The sequence below is a fragment of the Wyeomyia smithii genome, chromosome 2 (genome assembly GCF_029784165.1).
Source record: "Wyeomyia smithii strain HCP4-BCI-WySm-NY-G18 chromosome 2, ASM2978416v1, whole genome shotgun sequence".
Classification (NCBI taxonomy): domain Eukaryota; kingdom Metazoa; phylum Arthropoda; class Insecta; order Diptera; family Culicidae; genus Wyeomyia; species Wyeomyia smithii.
In genome coordinates this window covers 44,248,104-44,264,924 of record NC_073695.1, presented here as the reverse complement: position 1 = coordinate 44,264,924, position 16,821 = coordinate 44,248,104, and the positions used below count along the sequence as shown (strand labels likewise).

The following is a 16,821-nucleotide window of genomic DNA, read 5'->3' as shown; positions in this document are numbered from 1 at the left end:
CGAGGACCTTTTCGAGCTGGAATTTTTCTCGACTCAGCACCGTGTATCGTTGTACTTATCCTACAACATACGTAAAGTGCCAAAAACAATATAGATGACGGTCAAGACCGCTATTAGCCCCCTAAACTAGCTTGCGATATTGTGTTTTATTTTTATTTTTGCACATTCTTGTTTTATTTTGTTATCGTTATTATCCTTTCCATTACTGCGTTTGGGAAATTTTTTTCATTTGCATTGATTATCAAAAAAGTCAAATTATCATAATCGATGTTCTCATGGGCTCAAAATGTCATTTTGTACTGTGAGTATTTCTTTTATTCACGACTAATTTCTGAAATGAGCTTATGTAAAAAATATATTCATGATTAAAAATATATTTAGAGAGAATTTTAGTTTTCCAAAAACTTATTTTGTTTCCCCATTTTTTTTTTTTTTTTTTGAGATAAATTCAGTGTCTACAAATTTGCCGTAGATACTACATCGATCAAACAAACTGTTTTGACTTTAAAAATATGTTCACCGCGACACTTGGTTTAGAGCAGGAGAAAAATGACAGTTTTTTTTGACATCCGAGAGCGTCCCTCTATAAAAGTAGTGGTATTGGCAAAATAAAGACAGCCGACAGATACAATATATTGCGACTAACACTGTTGTCAAGCTTCCCATACACGAATGTTTTTTTTTTTAATGTTATATTGCCGAGTTTCCTTTTCTTTGCACGAAATCTGTCGCTAAGGTGCCGAGCATACGCTTTTTCTTCCCACAGCCGTCACATGACATCCATCATAGGCAAATAAAAAAAAAAGCGGGAAAATGTCTCCGGTGGATTCAGGCTGTTACCAAAACGCGCTGTTTGTGTAGTGCGGACAAGAACGTATACAGACGTTCAGCTTTTTCGCTTTCCTACATTTGCAATCCCGAAGACATCCTCCAAGTAATGCCGAATAGACACACGGAGTACATTTTTCGTTTCCTTTTGTGATGCTCTGTTGCAAATACGTTCTCAATGTGACTACCGGACTGCCAGCGCGGATAGGTATTAGAACAAACAGCAACATGAAACGAATCCTTAACAGACAGTAAACAAAGACTGTAGCATTGGGAAGCCAGGTTTAGACGATACTCTCAAAGTTAGATTTTCAGTAACTTAAGGAACTTTGTACTGCAACTTGAATCAAATTCAATGAACCAAGAGTCCAATAAAAACTAACAATAAGACTTTCGTATCAAAAACGGGTTATTTCATAGATGTGGTGTTTTTGGCGAAGTTGCAAATAATATACTTCCCTTCTAAAATATATACACTGTGAAAAATCTAGGAGTCCCCAATATTTCTAAAATAAAGCTTTAAATTAAAATTTTATGTTTTTCCAAGCTCAAACATATATCAATCTCTAGCTAACATTGCGCAGTTTGCGTAGAAAGAAATTCAATTTTTTTAAAGCTGATTTTATAAATTAAATATTTATAATAGTATTTTTCCAAATTTTGCGATAGAAAAAATAATTCTGGCAAGACTAAATTATCAAAAATCTTTATATTAGAACCCCTGGTCCTCTCGTGGACAACCGAAGACATTGATTAAACCCACTTCCTCACTTTTTTTTCACGTGGATATTTTTTTTTCAAGAAAACTCAAAAACGTTTGTTTCTTTGGGTTAGGTCGATACAAATTCAAAAATGTTGGAAATTGGAAGGAGTAGATAATAAACTTCAAGCCGTTTTGGTAATATTATTGGTTTTTCGACAGCATGTTTGATCGGCGTGACGTTTACGGCAAGTTTGTAAATAATAATTTTGTCTTTCCGAAAAAATATACACTCTAGAAAAAAAAATTTTTTTCTGAAAAATAGTACAAAGATTAAAAACTAATCAACTTAAAATCTCATTTTTTAAACGGTTTGTTTGATTGACATAGTGTCTTCGGCAAAGTTGTAAATAACAAGTTTGTCCCTCAAAAAAATGAGGCAGTCGGAATTTTTTTTTTTAATTTATAGCTTTTTTAAATTTTTTCATGATCGGACCGGTTCCATTGTTTATGTTATCTTTTGTAGTTTTTATAAAAATATTAGATTGAAAAAAATTACATTACAAATATTTTTGGAGCCAAAACGACTCCAAAAACATTTGTAATGTCATTTATTTTAATTCTATTTTTTGTTTATAACAACTACAAAAGATTATCTAAACAATGAAACCGATCCGATCATGGAAAAATAAAAAAAAATATAAATTAAAAAAATTCTTTTTTTAAATCTGTTGTTTTTTCGAGCGGTAATTTTTTTAAAGGGCAAAATTGTTATTTATAACTTTGCCGAAAATCCATACCGATCATCCAGACCGTTTTGGCAGTAGAAAAATTTTGATTTTCCAAAAGAGCACTGTATGGGGTAATAAAAATATTTTAAAGTCAAAACGGTTTGTTTAGTGTCTTTGGCAAAGTTGTAAATAATATTTTTTCCTTCCAAAAAAAACTTCCTGTGAAAAAAAAATTTATTTACCGTCTTGACCCTAAAAATATTTGTTATCATCTATACATTCCCAAAATAGCTTCTCAAAAATGAGTCGTGTTCCAAAAAATTAAACCAATCAATAACACAAAATGACATCTTTTGCCCATAGAAATGCCAATGCAAAGTTTCAGCTAGATCAAAAATGACAATTAAAAAATTAATAAAACTGGGACATTTTTTGTGGAACTGGTCATATGTCAATGTTAATAAAGTAGTGAAACTGGAGTTAGGTAATTTTGTTGCCCCTCGTTAACTGAAAATTTATTCTTTATGCGTTTTTGTCGAAATTTACAGTACTCAAAAAAACGTATCACTGAAAGAGAGGAAAATAAAATATTCTTTTGCAGACATCGAAGTTGGTAGTAACCATATTGAACCTGACCGCCATGTTGGAATACCATACTGCATTTTTTAGCAAGACCGATTCCCAAAAAATCAACATTAGGTGGTATTTGGTAAATTTTGGCTTTTAGAAAACCGGAAGTCATCATCATGAATTTCAAAATGGCGTCGGGAGTTAATTTCCGCTCTCAGCATCATCTCGAATCCAGAGATACGCATATTGTGTAGTATTTGACCATTTTAGACCATGTTCCAGAAATCGGAAGTCACTATCTTGAACTTCAAAGCACTGTCTCGGGTAGGGTTGTCTCCTGACATGGACATTTGGGTGGGACAAAACATGGATGTTAGCTCCCATGCACTTTTCGTGTTCCTTATTGGTACTATAACAACTGTGTAAATTTGCAGATCGATGGGTGGATCGGTTTCCATACGATTTTGTAATGGAAAATCCACCTTTTTAAAAGTAATTCTCTAGATTTGTCCAGTTGGCTCCTAAAATTTTATCAATACATGATATTTGTAGGAAATTTTCCTAGAAAAAAACTTTTCTAGAGACCATAAGGTGCAACGATATTTGTAAAGTGAAAAGTTATTCACCCCAAACTGATTGAAAATCTAACTAACAGCTAAACTTTGAATTTGTTCAGCAACACTACTGCAGCAAACTAATTAGGGTGGGACAAGAAATGAATGTTGACTCCCATACACTTTTCGTGTTTCTTATGGGTCCTATAACAACTGTGCAACTTTTCAGATCGATCGGTGGAACTATATTTTACGATTTCTATCCATATAATTTTATATGTGAAAATCCACTTCTACAAAATTTATACTCTAGAGTTGTCCAGTTGGCTCCTAGAATTATATCAATACAAGATATAGGTATACCTCGATTATAAATACCCTCGATTGTACGCACCCTCGATTTTACGTAATTCGATTTTACGCACATTTTACCTCGATTTTACGCACACTTTTTTTCCAGCACATTTTTAATTCGTGTGTTTTCTTCATTTAATTGTGCCTGATGAAGGGTTATATAGGGTTCACAAATAAGGGGCCGTCCATATAGACTGGGGAATCTGCCGAAAACCGGGAGACAGTAACAACAAGACCTCTTTTGCGAAACAGCGAACTTTTTTAAGGGTGTATACGTGTCTTACGCGTGAAATATTTGACGTCGTACGCACACAATCTCTTTTGGAGTAATTTACTTAAACTTTTATATAAAATGTGTACTGTAGCAAGATAGAGGAGCAGTTTTCAATGGAGGTTAGCATCAGTATGAGGGTAAAAAGAATGTGTGAGTCACACAACTACACATACACACACATACACACACACACATACACACAAATACACACGTACACACGCATACACACATACCAATATAATTCACATACACACATACCCATTCCATTGGTTTAGGTAATTCCTTTCAAGCATTTTGCATATGTTCTGGGTGAGTTTCCCACGGCACTTTAGAGAACGTCTATTAATTACGTTACGCAAATAATTACCTTCTTCGACCCCGCTTTTATGTTACTCTCATTTTTGGACCCTTAATATTGGTTTTATGTGTTGTCAATTTTTCCAATCCCTCTTTCGCACGTTTCATACTAGTCGGATGATCCCTTACATGTTTACTAGCACATTTCCGATCACGGAAGTTAATTTTGGGCTTTAAAAAATATTAAAAGTTTTGATTCGATTTTATGCACAAATCGATTTTACGCACATTTCAAAAACGAGAATACCTGTATTTGTAGGAAATTTTCCTAGAAAAAAACTCTTCTAAAGACCATAAGGCGCTACGATGTTTGTAGTATAAGTTATTCACCCCAAGCAGATCGAAAGTCTGACGAACGGCTGACCATTGATTTTTTCCAGTAACACTGCCACAGCATGCTGCTATTGCAAACTTTCCTAGAGCAGGTATTAGACGAAGCAAACATTTGCTATTTTTGGTACGATTTTTATTTGCACAAAATAAAATCTGTATTGAAAAATAGCAAATATTCGCTTTGTCTAATACCTGCTTAAGGATGAGAAAATAAATCGCGTGGAATTCAGCTTGGAAGTGTGATTTTTGCTCATAGTTTCTTCGAAGAAGCTTTCAACATTAGTTTTACGCGATATCATTTTTTAAACACATGGTTAAATTTGCAACAGCAGCATACTGCTGCAGTTTTGCTAGAAAAATTCAATGTTGAGCCATTCGTTGAAAATTCAATCGGTTTAAGAGAAATAAATTTTTCAACAAACATCATAGTACCTTACGGTTTTCAGGAGAGATTTTCCCAGGAAAATTTCCTACAAATATCATGTATTGATATATTTTTAGGAGCAAACTGGACATCTGTAGAAAACAAGTTTTGAAAAAGTGGATTTTCCCATATGAAATCGTATGAACACTTTATAAAATATATAAAATATAGTTCCACCGTTCGATCCGAAAAGTTACACAGTTGACAGTTGTTATAGGACCCAACAACATTGTCTGAAAAATAGTTCAAATAAAAAAATTGGTCTAATAACGATATTTAACTGCTTTTTAAGTTCTTTGCTTGTTTTCGCTTGAGGTGATTGTTAAATTTTCGCTCAGTAATCATAGGTTGGTTGAAAGTCCGCCCAGAGAATCTCCCCTAGTAGAACCAAGGTGACGACCCAGAGCAGGCGAGTATTGGAGTCGTGAAAGCGAACAAGAAATTATAGTAGAAGTTACTCAAAACGTAGCCGGATAATGTTGCCAAAAGCTTGTGGTAAGAAATATTTTTCAGAACCTAGATTTCTGAACTAAACATTTGTGCAACGTCATATACATATTAGATGATATTTGGCCTTACTTTATAAAATAGTTAGTAAAATATGAATGTTCCGCTTCTCGGTGGACGCCCAGGTAACTTTCTTATCGGTTGCTGCAGTTATGAGAAAAATTTCCGTAAACCTGAACTGAATTATTTGCATATGAAATTGGTTAATTTTCGTGACGCTTTCGATATTTCCAGTATTTCAATTTACACCCATATCCCAGAATGTTGCCGTAAGACGAAATTCTACGTCAAAATAATAAGATTGACAAAAATGCCCAAAGTATTCTAAATGTCGATAACGTAAAAAAGCAAAAATGTCAAAATAAAGGCTCGCAGTAATATTTTATTATTCATTTTCATTTTTGCCTTTCTCCTAGAAAGGTATAGCAATCACTTGCAAAACCGAAGATATAAAAATGCTCCAAAGGGCCGAATGGCATGTATCACTCGACTCAGCTCGACGAGCTGAGCATTTTCTGTATGTGTGTGTGTATGTGTGTGTGTATGTGCAGATTTTTATTCTCACTCGCTTTTCTCAGAGATGGCTGGACCGATTTTCATGAAATTAATTGCAAATGAAAGGTCTTGTTGCCCCATAAGACCCTATCGAATTTCATTGTAATCGGATATTTAGTTTAGAGGTTATGTTTAAAAATGTGAAAATCACGAAACAACAATATCTCAGAAACTACACAACCGTTTTGAACAAAATTTGTCTCAAGAGAACGGGCTACCTAAAAAACCCTTAACTTTTGAATTTTATGAAGATTGAACTCGTGGTTCAAAAGTTATGAAAAGGAAAGTGTTCTGAAGACTGTTTAATCTCACTCATGTTTCGCAGAGATGGCTGTACCGATTTTCATAAAATCAGTGTCAAATGGAAGGTCTAGTTGTCCCATAAGACCCTATTGATTTGCTTTGCAATCGGACTATTACTTTGCCTGTTGTGTTTAAAAATGTGAAATCCAGCTATGCAAAGGAACATATTCCGAAGACTACTTGGACTCACTCACTTATCTCAGAGATGGTTGACCCGATTTCCACAAAATTAGTGTCAAATGAATGGTCTAGCTGCCTCAGAAGACCCTATTGAATTTTACTGTAATCGAACTGTAACTTCATTTGTAATGTACCGACTTGTGAAAATCACGAAACTTCATTATCTCAAAAACTGCACAACCGATTCGATCAATATTATTATCAGATGAGTGGGCTAGTTAAGGGTTAACTGATGAATTATGATTGAACACGTGGTTTCAAAGTTTGGCTGCCCTACACGTTCCCTTTTCATTTGATTATAATCGAACTTAAGCAACCGTTATGTATTAAATTGTTAATAAAACAACGAAAGTCTATTATCTTAAAGATTACATGACTTATTTGAACATAACTAGTGTCATACGAACGAGTCATCTCTCAAACTTATAAATGACAAACTTCATAACAATTTGATATGTGGCTCAAAAGTTATGGAAAGAAGAGAAATTCAAAGACAATTTAAAACTATACCTGCTTTGATCGATATATGTGGCCTCAACATAATTTAAATGTGGTGTCGTACTATTTGAACGTTCCAAATTCATTGATTCCTTGCAATGTGATTAAAGTCTGCAAATGCACGACGAATCGGTCATAGGATATGATCAAAGTCAAATAACAAACCGTTTGAAATGATTGGTTTTATCGAAATGACAATATCCTCAACTTTTGGCTTCTGTACATCGCCTTAATTCTGAATATATTCATATTGGGTGGTATTCTGTCATTTTCAGCAGACTTTCTGGCATCAATCTGACACCGGAAATATCCATATTGAGTATTATTCGGTCATTTTCGACTGTTGCCTATAAGTTGCCATTTAGCAATTAAAAATGGTTCCAGAGATACTCATATTGGATAGTATTTGTTTATTTTAGGCTGTTTTTCACAAACCGGTAGTCGCCATCTTGGGTTTGAAAATGGTATTTAGGATACTGGTTAAAGAAAAACTCATATTGGGTGATATTTTGTCACTTTGGACTGTTTTCCAGAAGCCGAAAGTGTAGTCATTTTGGACTTTAAAATTGCCTGTGAAATCAATTTCTGTCATCTGGGCGTAATTCTGGTTCCGAAAACATTCATATTGAATGGTATTTGGTCATTTCCGGCTGTTTGCCAGACACCGGAAGTCACCATCTTAAAATTCAAGATTGTGTCTGTGATAAATTTTTAGCTTCTGTGCATCTTTCTGGTTCCAGAAATACTAATATTTAATGGGAATCGTCCATTTCAGGCTGTTTTCCAGAAACCGGAAGTTGCCATCTTACAATTCAAAATGTTGTGTGAAGTCGATTTGTGGCTCCAGTGCATCATTACGGTTCTGGAAATACCCATATTGGGTGGTATTTGGTCATTTGCCGCTGTTTTTCCGACACCGGAAGTCGCCATTTTGGATTTCATATTGGCATTTGGAGACAATTTCTGGATTTTGAACGACATACTGGTTAAAGAAAAACTAATATTGGGTGGTATTTGGTCATTTTCAGCTGTTTTCAGAAACCGGAAGTCGCCATCTTAGAATTTAAAATGGTATCCGTGGTCGATTTTAGCTCCTGTGTATTATTCTAGATCCGGATATTATTATATTGGGTGGAAATCGGCCATTTTTGGCTGTTTTCCAGAAACCGGAAGATGCCTTCTTACAATCCAAAATGTTGTCTGAGGTCTATTATGGAACATATCTGTTACCACTTAAAACATTCACCTGCCAATATGGTTCCATTTAGTTGATTAGTTTGCAAGATGTGCAGAAATTTGTTAAGAAACATGTACTTCCAGAAGAGGGAGGGGCGTAAAGCATTATGGACATATTTGATACCTCTAAAAACATTCACATACCAAATTTGGTTGTATTTTCTTGATTGGTTCTTGAGCTGTGCGAAATTTGTGTTTCATTTTCATGGGATCCCTCCCTTATAGAAGAGGGAGTCGGGTGTCAAACCATTATGTACATATTTGTTACCACTAAAAACATTTACCTGCCAAATTTTGTTCCATTTGGTTGATTAGTTCTCGAGATGTGCACAAATTTGTGTTTCATCCAACTATTATGGACATATTAGTTACCCCTTAAAACATCCACATGCCAAATTCGGTTTCATTTGCTTGGTTTGTTCTTGAGTTGTGCAGAAATTTATCTTTCATTTGTATGGGACTCCTCCCTTCCAGAAGAGGGAGGGGTCTCAAACTATCATAGAAACCTTTATCGGCACCAAAAACCCCTACATACAAATTTTCACGTTGATCGGTTCGGTAGTTTTCGAGCCTATATAGATCAGACAGACAGACAGACTTGACTGCATTTTTATATGTAAAGATTACAACATCAATATTTTAGAACCTAAAGAGTGAATATACATTTATTGGATTGAAGCGGTCATGTAAATCTATTTTTACAAATACAAAATTGAATGGGAAAGGCTGGGCCTGACCGCTAGGTGGATTAATTTAGGTTTTTTAAAAGCGTTTCTCAGATATTTGAGATAAAATTTCAATTAAATTTATGAACATTAAATTTTTGTGACTCTCAAAGTTTATTAGATTGACGACTTTTTCGTGATTTTAAATTCAACAGTAAGATAGATTTTTTTTCATTCTTAGTTATTGCGCTTGTATCCTTGGATTTTAGGTTCAGTATTCCAAATACTTTTGTTATATTTTGCTACCTTTTATCAATCATTCTAAAACGCGATTTGTACTACTTAAGGTCGAAATAGTACGACTTCAGCTAGAAAATACCTCCTAGGTTTATAATTTACCGCATCTTCTAATTAATCCCAAAGGTACTACACCGACTGTAAACAAACTTACGCAATCATTCAATACGTTCGATACGTTCGACTGCTGGCGAGCGCCAGCAGCAGTGATACGATAAACCTAGTTCCAACTTGGATCAATCTGATTGATTGCTGAGGCTCCACTTTACAGAGGGGGCGCTCTGGCTTCCTGTATTCAAGCTGTGGCAGATAATCACCTCATTAAATCTCTCAAGCTAGACGCCCTCCTTCGGGTAAGCTTCAGGTGGCAATAATCATCAATTACGTTCCTATCAGTGAACCGAGTCGGGATCGTCATCGTTTCCCATCAGTGCTGTCATTGTCATCATTATTGTTATTATTTTCCGCAGCGGTGCCATTAAGGGATGAAAGATAAACCGCCTCCGGTGTAACCGTGCTGTGGGGGAGACATCTTCCCTCTGTACATCGTTGGAAATGCCACTCACCGGTCGAAGTAATTCGAAAACAGTTGCCAGGTGAGTAGGTGCTGACTGATAACGCTGGAACTGGCTTTGCTCTTCGGGTGCTGCCAAGTAAACTTTCCCACTTGAAAACCAATTCATCAACTCCTCCTGTTGGATCATTTTGATCTTGATAGCAGTCAGTGGCGCACTTCCCGCAGTGGTCACTAAACGGGGGCTACTTGATTGAGAAGTACGAATGATACCGGTTAACGGAAGTCTGCAGTCTGCTGGATCCGATGGATTGCCTTTGATCCCTGCCGCGCCGCACATCTGCTAGAGCCAGCAAAGGCAGAAGGTAAAAGTTTAATAACTTTTTAATTGATAAGATTAATCAGCTTCATTGCTGTCGATGCCGTAGATAGGGCAAATTAATTTTTATTGTTGCAGATTTTGCCCTTCGGTGCGTAGTTGTGGGCGGTAAGGGAGGTTTTTTACTATGGTCGAGAATAGGAATTTCGGGTTGAATTCCTCTGTTCAGATTGTAGCAATTAAGTGAACGATTTTAAAAACTGGAGGCTTGTTATGAAGTACCGAGTGTGCGGAATTACCATATTGATTTTTGTTTTGGTTAACTTTGGGGTTTGCTGGATTACTTCTGCAGCAAATTATTTTCGGTCGTTTGGCGGTCAAAAACAGTATGAAGACAACATCAACGGGAATTCATTTTATCTTTTCTTTTAAAACAAATTTATAAATACATCGAAGGTTGGGAGCAAAAACAATACAGTAAAAATCATCGAAACTATGACGTTATAAATCGTCCTGGAATACGAACAAATTCACTTATCATAAAAACAGCCATTTTAATAAATCATATGTAATGATGTGCCAATCAACAGCAAGTAACACTCAGGCATGTTGATTGAAGTTGTGCAAATATAAATCGTAATTTGATTTGAAAACACCAATGTCGACCACTAGCGCATCGATACGAAACGATAGATCGCCACTTACACGGATCGGTAAAATACTGCAACCTGCTTATCTATACATACATGAATGCTAAGCGTTCCACCCGAACGTTGCGCCATAATATGAATTAATTAAAACCTAATCAAACCAAGCTGGCACGAAATGGAAGCTCTGCTGCCCTAGTCATTCACAACCCCCGAGGGGGGCGAGGATGCATACACATCTATGCAGTTGAATCCGCATGCGGTGTGACATCCATCGGGTTCACCCATCGACCGGAAAATAAATTAATCAATCTCCTGCCTGAAATCCGCAACCCGGAACAATCGCGCTGAAGGACACAAGCACACACACACAGACAGACACTGATACTGAGAAGCGATAAATCGAAACCCGAAAGAAGATCAACGCATAACTGAAATTTCACATTCCATGTGTGCGGTGTCACATCCATTTGTCGTGGAATGGATCGGTCTCACTTAATCCAATTAAATGAAATATGTTACCCCTTCTTTTAGCCCAGGACTGCCACCCGATTCTATCCTGTTAACCGCAGGACTGATTGTTCCATGAATGGTTCTCACATCGAAAAAGGATCAGTATGAATTCGTTCGACTGGCCCGAGTCTGGAATTATCCCACGCAATCCACAGAATAATAATCGGCACTTGTACCAACATGCAATGTTCATGAGCGCGGCGTTCAAAATCCAATTTTACTGCAGTGAGGGAGCAAAAGAAGAAAAAAAAACATTCCATTTTAGATGGAACCCCAGCTAGAGCACCGATATGAACCACACCGCACCGTGGTTTCAGCATATTTACGGTTCATTAAAAACATCACCACAGGCTTAATCGATGTGCGCAAAAGCACGCGCTGCTCCAGCTGAGTTTGATTCAATTAAAACTAGTCGAATTGCAGTTTTCCAATAATTTAACGACTATTAAAATGTTATTACAGAAATGGGGCCTTGACGGGCACCGTGTAACCGCATGAAGCGCAAATGAGAACGAAATTGGATTTGCCACAACTGTTTGGATATTTCATCAAGCAACAAATTCAGTCAGGAATAATTTGATTATGCTGTGATTCTTGGTTTCGACCTATTAACAATTTAATTAGCGCCAAATAAGAGGAAACTAATTTGCATACATCCACAACGTGATTTAGTGGGCAATTGATCAGGAATCCTTAACTTTCAAACTTGTGTCAAGCATTTCGCCCTTCAAGCTGACCAAAATCCGTTTCATTCACCAATTTCACGGTGTCATCGTCATGCCAGTGTCGAACATTCACTGTCACAAAATCCCGAAAAATAAAAATCCAAACCCCACCACCCACACCAACCTATAAATAATCCAGTTCGTTAATTTTCACCCCATTTGCCGGCCAAACACAATAGGAAAATATTGATCAACACTTACCCCAGGCTGGCGGCGAAGATACCGGCGACAAAAATGCCCGTCATGAACTTGACGTGACCGAACACATCCATTACGTAGAACGGCACCAGCTGGTCCTTTTCGGTGATTTGACCCGATCTCAGAGGATCGCAACCGGCGTAGTGGGCAAAAGTCAACAACCCGGTGTAGAAGTTGAACAGGAAAACCAGCACCAATCCTGCAGGGTTTTTGAAGCAGCACCAAGCCCGGGCCAGGACGGGCGGACGGACGGACGAAAAATGGGGAAAAAATTACTTATCTCGTATACAATGGATTCAGTCAGCCGGTCAGTCGGGCAGTCAGTCAGCTAGTCAGTCAGTATCGTGCTTAGCCATCCTGAAAATAGCATTTTTTTTTTTTTGGTTTTGTTCGGTTGAAATTCGTACAAACATTTAATTATCGAGTGAGAATAGAGAAAAAAAAATGATCCAGCTGAAAAATTACGTTGTTGCGAGCGATAGACAACTCGTGCAGTTGAGCGTTGAATGATGCGTGAAAAAGTATGTACTCGGAAAATTAAGCTCATGCAGGATTGTAGACATATGTATGCACCTCACGAGGCAACAACTAGTGCAAGTTTGCTGCGGGAAATGAACAGAAAAAGTTTGTTGTGGAATAGGAAAGGGAAGTGAAGAAAGGAAAGCAAAATGCGCATACTGAGAATGCTTCATAACAAATGCTGAACGCAGTTTTTTAAGTTTCTCAGCAGGTTGGACTGGATTGAACGTAATGTGAGACGCATAGTTTTAGACGAAGGAAATCTTTGAAAAACTTGAATTTTTAACAAAAAGTTTGTAGACATGAGATAATTTGTATCATCCGATTTGTTTTTAAATTTAAATTACGCAAAATAGACGTTACTTAGAACGATTGCATAAATCCTAAGATGAAAAAAAATTATTTATGAAATTCTTAAAACAATTTTGTGAATGGTCTTAAAGTTCATATCTCTTGTTTTAAAACTGTATATTTCAACTGCAATTAATAACACTGTGCTACAACGATTTAAAACTTCTGAAGTGTCAAATAAATGTTGTGAAAAAAAACTTCTGAAGTGACCTCGTGTAGGTTGTAGGTCTTGTTGAGTGTAACATTCGCTCACACTAGAGATTTTCCAAACACCCCCAAGATTTGAAGTATGGTCGAAATACGTGTTTTGGACCTCAACGCATATAATAAATTTTAACTCAGTCATTTATCATCCCATTTTCAATATTATAGCAGTTTTAGAAAGGGGAGAAGAAGAGCTTTCAAAATATCTACAGGTTTGTACTGATATCAACAAAACATGTTGAGTTATTTCAGTTTAAATCTAATTTTTTGACTATATCACAAAATTTTCAACCTAGTGTGAAATTTTCCGTCTATTTTTGTAAGACAGGTACCACAAATATAGTAGAATTTTAAAAGTATATTCAATTCCAAATAATATGAAAGTAGTTTTGTGGAATTCGGTTGATGTTTGGCTATGTTATATATTTTTAACGAAAACCAGAATTTTTGGTTTCTATCGCACAATTGTGAGGTGCTAAAAATGATAAAAAAATGATAAAAAAAATGCAGAAATTTCTAATGTGACCTAGTGTAGGTTGTTACTAGTCAAGTGTTACTTGCGCGTTTACTTGAATTTTTTCAAATACCCCAAAAATTATAAGTTATGGTCATAACTCAGTTTTTTTACCCTAGCTCACATTTTTATGTTTAATTCGATCATTTTTCAACCGATTTTTTATATTTCGGCCCTTTTGGAAAGGCGAAAAATAGAAATTTTAAAACGTATAAATATTTTTAAAGAGATTACCTACATGTGATGAATAGTTTTAAATAAAATAAGATGATTTATATTTTTATCAAATTTTTTCAACTCTTTTCACGATTTTTCACATATTTTTTTAATGAACGAGCTTTAGTTGCTGTAGAGTTTGAAAAGTACATTTAGTGTCAAACGAAAACAATAAGTGTTGTTTATGAAAATCTGTTATAATTTGGCTGAGATATGACTTAATGATTTCCACCATAATCGTAGATTTCATCAAATCATTTCTCAGCCAAATTATGACAGATTTCCATAAACAACACCTATTGTTTTCATTTGGCACTAAAAAGAACATTCCAAATTTCACAGAATTTGAAGCTCCTCCATTGCAGAAATGTGTGAAAAATTGCTAATAAAGTTGGAAAAATTTGAAAATAACATAAACTATCTTATTTATTTTAAAACTGGGTATCACGTATATGTAAACTCTATAGACATATTTATTTGTTTCGAAAGTTCTATTTTTCATTTTGCGAAAACGGTCGACATACAAAAAATCGGTTGAAAAATAACTGAATTAAACATAAAAATGTGACTTAAGGTCTAAATACAAGGTTTTGACAATAACTTTAAATTTTTGGGGTAATTTAAAAACTTCATGTTAACGCGCTAGTAGCACTAGACTAAAGCTGCAACCCACACTAAGTCACCTCAGAAGTTCTTGCATTTTTTCATCGTTTTGTAGCACCGTGGAATAATTGTGCGATAGAAGCCAAAAATTCTGGTTTTCTTAAAAAATACATAACTTAGCCAAAAATCAACCGATTTCCACAAAACTACTTTCATTTGATTTGGAGTTGAATATACTTTTCAAATTCTAGTTTATTTGTAGTATTTTTCTTACAAAAGTTGACGGCAAATTCCAAATAAGGTTGAAAAATTGCGTGAAAAAGTCAAAAAAATAAGATTCAAACTAAAATGACACAACATGTTTCAATGATATTAGTACAAACTTGTATATATTTTGGAAGCTCTAGTTGTCTTCCTTCCGAAACTGCTAAAATATTGAAATTCGGTTAATAAATGACTGAGGTAAAAAATAATTCGACGCGCTAAGGTCTAAAAAAACGTATTTTGACCATAACTTCAGATTTTGGGGGTGTTGGGAAAATTTCAAGTATGGGCGAATGTTACACTCAACAAGATCAACAACCTACACCTGGTCACTTCAGAAGTTCTTGCATGTTTTTTTCTCATTTACAGCACAGTGTAGTAGTACATATTGTCATCTTTAATGTGTAAACAAATTAGATTTTTAAAAAGGGTCTTAATTGATATATTCAATATTACCTGATAATTTGTAAAATTTGGCACAGACAAAAAAATTTTACAGTTTATGTATTTTTTCTAGAACCGCAATTTTATTACCTACAACTTTGCCGAAGGCACCATTTCAATCGAACAAGCTGTTTTTCTGATGTAGAAATTTCCCTTGAAATGCCTCTATATAGCAAGAACTACTAATGCCTTGTGTATCCCAGTTGGTCTCGAGGTACGATGCTGGCCTAACAAGGCAGTCCTCGTAGGTTAGAGTCGCGGCTTGGGGGAGAATGTGAGTGTCAGTAGGATTGTAGCAAACACAAACACAGACCAAACAGAGCTGAGCTACTTTCCCTAGCACGGTCGACAAAATATTCAAATAATTTAAATATTTAATTTTAAAAACATCAACCTAAATTTTAAATGATAGTTACAACTTTAAAATTAACTCAAATTCAATAAAAACTGTATATAATGAAGTTCTCAAGTAAAACTCTTGAAGTTTTTATTATTTATTTGAAAAAATTAGACATCGCGATTTTATCTGTTTCACGAACTCTGACCCTATAACTCAAAGATCGGAAATGCACTCTATAAGCCATATAAAATATCAATATGCAACACACAACAGCGTTGCGTGACTGAGTACTGCATTCTCTTTCTCTGCTGTCTGTTTCCATCCGACAGGAACAAAATTCTGTTCTCCAGCCGCACAGATGCAAAATGCAACACGCAACAGCGTAACAAACTAGTTCGTGGCCTAGAGTGTTGCGTCTCTTGATGTATGCTTCCATAAGACACCTCCATCGGTCTTTTTCCGCTAGCTGGGAACACAAAATGAAATACATATTTCGTACATTCTTTCAATAAACAATTACCCTTTATGAAAGTAAGGCATAATGTAAAAATATCGATTGTCGTAAGTTGGTTTCCAACTCGAGTAACGATTTGTTTTTCTTTTGTGTGTAAATTTCATTTGGCCTAGGCCCTTTAATCTTCACCTTCATGAGGGCATCGTCAAGCGACGATGACGCATCTCAACTTCGTCTCCAACCCGACTTGATATCAACTTCGTTCGTTTCGCTCTCCCTCTCACTGAGCACAAAACAAGCGTCTTTCACTCGGTTCATTATGTTTCGTCGTTTCTTTTTCGGCGTATTTGTATCGTCGGTTCAGATTGAACTGCTAGAACTGAGGCTTCAAGGCAGCAACGAAGAAAGCAGATTCGATGATGACGATGAACCGAAGCGAGTTATTCGCTTTGACCTGTGAGGTGAGGACAAGCATGTTGGGTGTTTTGATTGATGTATTTGGTCGCAGGCTTTGCAAATCGTTGCGTAGAGCATTTTACACGCTACATGTTACACGTTACATGCTACACATTATACATTACATGTTACACGTTACATATTACATGTTTCATTACACGTGTTATTTACATT

At 35.8% G+C, this 16,821-nt stretch overlaps 1 protein-coding gene across 2 annotated transcripts in view; it reads right to left on the bottom strand.

Moving 5' to 3' along the window:
• LOC129722762 (sodium-coupled monocarboxylate transporter 1) overlaps nucleotides 1–16,821 on the bottom strand; it is a 207,792-nt gene that overhangs the window by 123,193 nt on the left and 67,778 nt on the right. For both annotated transcript variants that reach the window (XM_055676476.1, XM_055676477.1), the window contains one exon: nucleotides 12,286–12,481. In XM_055676476.1, coding sequence (XP_055532451.1) covers nucleotides 12,286–12,481 — 196 coding nt within the window. The remainder of the gene's footprint in view (nucleotides 1–12,285; nucleotides 12,482–16,821) is intronic.